Source organism: Chanodichthys erythropterus, chromosome 10 (assembly GCF_024489055.1).
Source record: "Chanodichthys erythropterus isolate Z2021 chromosome 10, ASM2448905v1, whole genome shotgun sequence".
Taxonomy (NCBI): Eukaryota; Metazoa; Chordata; class Actinopteri; order Cypriniformes; family Xenocyprididae; genus Chanodichthys; species Chanodichthys erythropterus.
Genome location: NC_090230.1, coordinates 52377221 through 52384525, shown reverse-complemented (window position 1 = coordinate 52384525; position 7305 = coordinate 52377221). Strand labels below are relative to the sequence as shown.

General features: G+C 38.4%; 1 protein-coding gene across 1 annotated transcript; it reads right to left on the bottom strand.

Annotated features, from left to right (window-relative positions):
• Positions 1-460: 460 nt before the first annotated feature.
• Positions 461-6131, bottom strand: LOC137028839 (ciliary microtubule inner protein 2B-like). Its single transcript, XM_067398132.1, has 6 exons — positions 6067-6131; positions 1425-1648; positions 1186-1340; positions 961-1093; positions 663-875; positions 461-564 (listed from the first exon to the last, which is right to left on the bottom strand). Exons 1-6 carry the CDS (start codon positions 6129-6131, stop codon positions 461-463), a joined length of 894 nt encoding a protein of 297 aa, XP_067254233.1.
• Positions 6132-7305: the final 1174 nt, after the last annotated feature.

The following is a 7305-nucleotide window of genomic DNA, read 5'->3' as shown; positions in this document are numbered from 1 at the left end:
CTAGTTAAGTAGCGATATTTATTTATGATCACATTTGCCCAAGCGTGACCCCTGATGTAAGGGATGCAAAGATGGACAAGAGCTCATTAAGAGGACGGTTTGATTATGAGTGAGTTTTAAAAGCAGCATTTTTTTCTATTTCCCGATATTAAAGTTGTGCCTGCTTGGAACTTTGTGATAATAAAGATTTGTTGCGTCATTAATGTTTGTATTGTGTGCTTTTTTTGTATGTGCACCAGAAGAAGGTAGGAAGAACAGTATTTGTAAAATGCATCACATGATTTTGTATATTAATACTAAAGCATACCAATTCCACCACTATAAAGTTATTATGGTGAATCTCATTAAATATGACAACATTAAATCCACAGCTACATGTTGTTTGTTAGATGGCCCACATGACTTTAATTGTCCTTGGATGAGTTACGGCGATCACTGATTTCAGCTGCATGGTTGGTCTTCAGCTCAGTCTGTTTCCCCCTGTGTTCTTCCTCTGTGTACCAGTGTGACTCAGAGCATTATGGGTGAGCTGCCCAAATGTATGGCCATATTGAAATCTGTATCCTGTTGACAAATTAACAACTTTCCATTGCTCTTCTACTGGAAAAGAAAGCATAATTTCTGGAAATACATACAGTACAGTAATTACTATCTTCACATGCCTGGTATGTGGCCTGTGTAGGAGGGCAGGAGACCTGTTTTGGAGGGGTATATTGTGGGTATCAGAGGCAAGCTGGTGGACAATTCCTCTTGCAGGTTGAGGGAGGTCTGACCTGACTTCATTTCCTTGCCAAACTGGATCAGTGCCTTGTGGGTGATGATGGGATATCCAGTACCAAAGAGGAACCGGGCTTTGGGGACATAGCCAGTAAAACCTGCCAAAATGACAATTGTTACACATTGGTGCAAAATTCATTAAAACACTGTAAATTGCTTCTTGGTAACCCATCTCTGGCTAACCTGAGATGAAATACTTTTGTGGGCTGCTATCCTCCATGAGGTACGGGGAGCCTTGTGGCTTCCAGAGGTCAGGGGCCTTGTAGGGGGCAGGATCTTTAGATATTGCTATCAGAGGGCTGTTCGGTCTTCTGGGCTGCAACAAAGGACAACCATTAGATTCAACTTTGATTTTAAAATTAAATATTGCAAGCTGAAAAAGGTAGCAAACTGACTGTGACAGCTTACTTTGAAGTCTGGGACGCTGTTGCCGACAGCAAAAGACAGGTCAGGAGAAGCTATACGAAGTCTCTTCTTTTGTTCCTGTTTGAACTCCGATAGTGCATCTCGACAGGTTTCTGCATATGTTTTGCAGAAGTAATTTTGGCGCAATGGAACAAAACCTTGGAGCAGAGACAGATATGGTGCATGTTAACAGATCTGCAAACTAGACACAAAGTATTGCAAGCCCCCAAGCTGCTCATAACCTGTGTATCCCGGTATCATTGTCACTAGGGTCCTGCTGCTCCCATGCCAGCTCCTCCAGATCTCATCGTGGGGCTCTGTGTCCTTCTCTATGGATGAGAGGCGTCCAGTATGGAGCACAAGTCTCTGTGAGTGAGATACCTCCGGGGAAGACAGGAGCTTTGCTGTTAACTGACCATAAGTCTGGCCCACATGATACTTCAGCTGAGGACAGTAGCCTGCATACCTACACACAACCATCAGTAGATGTTGGGAATAATATATGTAATGGATATATAATGATTTGTCAAACATTTTGTTTTAGAAATTCAAATTCAAGTGGACATACATAGTGGAAATACATGCATACTGTCAAACACATTTTTCATCACAATGTCATTTCCAATGTCCAATCAAAACCCATGACGCGTGATGCAAGCATATTGTGAAACTCAAGTGAGAAGTGACTCCATGTGAGCTTCAGAATGTACTTATGTCACGCTTCACAACATGCTTTGACGTTTATTGCTTCACAACTCATGAACCCATGTATGAATATATATTAAAAAGCGATGGTTTACTGTTTTAAAAAAAAGTTTAAAATATTAGTATTTCTCTTACACACACATATCATTTTTCTTCAGAAGACATTTATTCATCAACTGAGGTCATATGGATTACCATTGTTTGTTTTGCATGGTTTATGAAGTGTCAGCTTTTTAAGTCCCATAAACTTGCATAACATGACAGAGATGGATTGTTTTCTAAAGATCTTCATTGGTGTTCATCTAAAGAAAGGAACTAAAATACATCTGATCCAAGATGGCGCCGTGCATGTGGCAGCCTGTTGCAGCAGCGCTGAATGTTTTTAATGTTTTTAATGTTCTTAACTTTTTGTTTGTTTTGTGTTTCTTAAATTAACTTTATCAATGCCTGAGGACTACGTTTGTGAGCAGTTTTAGATATGAGAGCATCAGGAAGCACTGGACTGTGATTGTTTTTATTTTGGCACTTATAATTGGATCTTCAGGTGCTAGTTTTAGAGCAGCCAATTCTGACTCCATAATTTACTCAAGAGAACAACATTTGGATCTTCAGTACTTGACAAAGGTACTGATACCTGAAATGAAGATCCCGCTTGACTTAAGGAGGAGGCGAAGGGGATGTAGAGCTGGAGTGAAAAGCCGACTAAAGAAAAACGATACAAGCCATCACTACCAGCCATCATAATGGGAAATGTTCGATCACTTGGGAACAAGATGGAGGAGCTAACGGCACTTACAAGGTCTCAATGGGAATATCGTGAGTGCAGTTTTATGAGTTTTACAGAGACCTGGTTGAATGAGAGAACACCGGATACAGTTGTTACGCTGGATTGTTTTCATCTGGTACGTGCGGACAGGTGTGCTGTGGAGTCTGGTAAGAGCAAGGGTGGTGGATTGGCCCTGTTTGTTAATGAACATTGGTGCTGCCGAAAACACATTACAGTAAAAGAAAAACTGTGTAACAAGGACATTGAATTAATGGCTGTAGGAATGAGGCCTTACTATTTGCCAAGATAATTTTCTTATGTCATCTCTATCACGGTGTATATCCGCCCTCTGCAAATGTGAGACATGCAAGTGAGCATGTAAATACTGTCACAGCTAGAATGCAGACAAAATATCCACAATCACTCATCATTATCTCTGGTGATTTTAATCAAGCTTCTTTACATAATACCCTCCCTACGTTTACACAATATGTGGACTGTGAGATGGTAAAATTCTGGATTTGTTATACGCAAATGTGAAAAATGCTTATTGTTCTCTACCACTGCCTCCATTGGGACGATCAGACCATAATATTGTTTCTGTTAGATCTGTCTATGTTCCGGCTGTGAGAAAGCATCCGCCAACAATAAGAACAGTTAAAGTGTGGTCTGAATCAGTTTATGAGGCATTAATGGACTGTTTTGAAACTACGGATTGGGAGGTTTTACGTAAATCGCATGATGAGGACATTGATAGCCTAACGGACTGTGTTACAGACTACATACATTTTTGTGTTGAAAAAACAGTACCCACCAAAAAGGTAAAATGTTACTCAAACAACAAACCATGGGTTACCCCGGAGATAAAGTCATTACTAAATGAAAAAAAAAGAGGGCGTTTTTAACTGGAGACAGAGAGGAACTGAAGCGAGTCCAGAAATTATTAAAAGTTAAAATTAAGGAGGGGAAGGAATGTTATAAGTCAAAAATGGAACAAAAACTCCAACAAAACAATGTGAGAGAGGTATGGAGTGACCTAAACATGATGTCATGGGAATAGAGTACATGGATCTCCTGCCTCTGGTGGACAGGCATGGACAGATTAAATTAATAGATTTTTTAATAGATTTGATGGTATTGACCCCAAATTTTCCTCAACGAATGGTCTGAGGGGGAGCTTTCGTTTAGACCTCTAAATTCACCACACTCTATCACCTGTGAGTCTGTTCCTGTGTTTACTACCTATGGAACAAGTAAGAAGTGGTTTAAAGAGAATTAAAATGAGGAAATCTGCAGGCCCTGATGGTATAAGTCCTAGAGTTCTTAAAGTTTGTTCTGATCAACTTTGTTGGGTGACACACTATATTTTTAATTTAAGTCTGCGTCTGGAAAGGATACCTGTGTTATGGAAGACATCATGTATTGTACCAGTTCCTAAGAAAACTAACCCTACTGAATTTGCACATTACAGGCCGATAGTCCTAATGGCCCAGTTGATGAAGGTGTTTGAGAGATTGGTTTTAAACTATATTAAGCAGTTACTATGTGCTTTTGATGATAAATTGCAATTTGCTTATAAAACTGCCATTGGTGTTGATGATGCAATTATCTATCTTTTAAACAGATCATTTAGAGACCTCCGGTAATGTTGTCAGAATTGCATTTTTTGACTTCTCTAGTGCTTTCAACACTATTCAACCTGCTTTACTTAGGAATAAGTTAGAAAATGCCGGATTACACCATAGTCACCACCATGGTCAGCTGGCTAACTGACTATCTCTTAAACAGACCACAGTATGTAAGGGAAAAAAAACTGTGTGTCTCAAGTAGTTAAGTGTAGCACTGGTGTACCTCAAGGAACGGTTTTGGCACCATTTTTATTTACTATTTATACATCTGATTTTCAATATAATTCCAAGAATTGCCATCTTCAAACATTTTCTGATGATTCTGTAATTGTGGGTTGTATAAAAGATAATGATGAGAGTGAATACAGGGAACTCCTAAAGAACTTTGCAGATTGGTGTGAGATAAATTCTCTTAGGCTAAATGTTAGCAAGACCAAGGAAATTGTGGTTGACTTTGGCAGACATCCGTATCACACTATGCCATGTGAATTTATACGAGTCAGATATTGAGATTGTCACATCATATAAGTACTTGGGTGTATATCTGAACAATAAGCTTGACTGGTCTGACAACACAACACAAATCTATAAAAAGGGTCAGAGTCGTATTCATTTATTAAGGAGACTTAGATCCTTTGGTGTATGTCAAGCATTGTTGAAGACTTTCTATGCCTCTATTGTGTCATCTGTGAATTTGTATGGCGTTACCTGCTGGGGAGGAGGACTTGTGGAGAGGGAGAAAAACAAACTTAATAAGCTAATTAAGAAAGCAGGTTTGGTTGTGGGGTGTGTGTTTCCCACTATAGATGACATAGCTCAGGTTAGAATGACTGACAAACTGATTAACATGATGAATCATGAATGCCATCCTCTTTATGATTTAGTTCATGCTTGCGAGAGTTCTTTTAGTTCAAGATTAATTCAACCTAGGTGTTATAAGGAACGTTACAGAAGGTCTTTTTTACCAACAGCCATTAGATTTTACAACCAGTGCTATACAAGATAATTGTTAGAAATCTGATTGTGTATTGATGTGGAATGTGTATTTTATATGCTCAAAACTAAACCAATGTGGATAATGTAGTTGCTCAGGTTATTGTACACAATCTGTTGTAATTGTTTGTAATTTTATTTATTTTTTTGTATTTCTATTCTATTTATTATTCTCTGTGTTGAGCTTGCTGTGGCATGTGAATTTCCCTTCGGGGATTAATAAAGTTAATCTAATCTAATCTAGGATTGCATTTTTATGGTGAATTTTATTGGTTTGAGATTGAAAATCTAGTCAAGAGTCAAGTCAAGAGTAAATTAATAAAACACAAACAATACATTAAAAATGCATTTGGGAAAAAATCTATATGAATGATGGAGATTGAAATCCCCTGGGGGATTTAAGATGGGACAAAAAAAAAAAAAAAAAAAAAGTTAGTGAAGTTGGAGAAAATGCAATATTGTCATTTCCAGTGATATTGAATAATTGATCGATCAATTCATTTAGACAGGCAGACAGATAGAGGTAAGAATGGCCACCAATGGACTTCTTCAGTGTTACAGTGAGAAATGCTGGCAGTTAAAATGCTTAAGTTGACTTCGCCTCGTTTGAAGGTACATTTAGAAAGGTTTGAAGGTTTTATTTTTTATTTTGTTTTACATTAACTATCATTGAAGATAAAGAAAGTGCACGTTTTAAAAATCATTAAAAAAACAAACCTCATAAAAAAGCTGCTAACTTTTGGAACAAAATAAGAAACAAATAATTTAAAAACAATTGAACTGAGAACTCACCCTGGGATGTATTGCGGGTCAGGTGTCACCAGCACTTTACTAAATTTTGGAGGAAACTGCTCCATATTTTTAAACCTGCAGCAGTTGTGAATGTTATTGTGTACGGTTGCTAGTGAGGGAGTCAAGGTGAGCGTCCACGTGCCATTATTGTGTCAGAGACCGCGTAATTACGTGACGTAGTGTCCTCTAGTCATCATGAAGAACGAAAGGACTCGCTAAAGTGTGCAGCCACCTAAATTAAATAAAATAATTATTTAATAAACGAACAGAAAATAAGTTTCTTATACCTAAGTTCAATTAAATTGTTTGAAGATAAACTCTGCTGTATCAGCAGTTGTTCTAAACGTCGATACTGAACATTGACATGTTTAAAATCGCATGGCTGGTACTGTAAGCAGGGTTGCCAGGTTTTCACAACAAAAACCTCCCAATTTCCTCTCTAAACTAGTCCAAAACTAGCCCAGTCGCATTTCAGGGGGGTCTCATGGTTAAAATCGCGTGCAGCCTCTTGTGTGTAGAAGGAGAAATGCACCAGGATATTCAGCCACAAAAAGGAATAGGCCTATGGATCTAATGAAAAATGTTAATCATTATCCATACATAAAATGATTTAATAGACCCAAGAGAGGACGAAACCTAGCCTATTTACTGATTTGTTTTAGACATGATATTAAAGGATAGTTCTCCCAAAAAGAAACTAATGTCATTATTCCAATCACGTGGTTCTGGGGACGCGCGAAATTCCGGTGGAGGGCAAGCAGAGCAAATTAGAATGGAAGAGATGAAGAAAAGTCCTTTCTCTGCTGGTTTAGAAAGGTAAACAGAAAATATGTTGGACGTGATCATTATGCCATGAAAAGGAGCGACTTTTCCACTGAATTGAAAGACTTTACTGCCATTGAGGAGGTAGATGGAGATGCCATGGAGAATGTGAAGCTGCTGTCACGCCGCATTCAGTTCTAGTCTGGGTTTGTTTATACCGCGCTGCCTTTCTGCTAGTGAAGTTAGGGCAGTTTTTTGATTTTCTGTCGTGATTGTGAAAAATGTCACCATTATAGGTCATTTATGCTATATCAAGAATTACAGGAGCTCACATCATTGTTCAAATAAAAAACTGGACGGTGTAATACAATTGCCTCTTCTACGTGTAAAAACACTATAAGGGAAGCAGGTTGAGGAGGTGATGGGGAGACACCGTATATCAAATCTAATAATGTCACTGATTGAACCCACTCCCTA

Bases quoted from the DNA above. Each gene is read 5' to 3' on its own strand.
- LOC137028839 (XM_067398132.1), bottom strand. From the start codon at position 6,131: ATGGAGCAGTTTCCTCCAAAATTTAGTAAAGTGCTGGTGACACCTGAC. The intron at 1,341-1,424 runs GTTATGAGCAGC...CTCTGCTCCAAG, and splicing joins AATGATACCGGGATACACAG to GTTTTGTTCCATTGCGCCAA. The intron at 1,094-1,185 runs GTAAGCTGTCAC...CCTTTGTTGCAG, and splicing joins ACAGCGTCCCAGACTTCAAA to CCCAGAAGACCGAACAGCCC.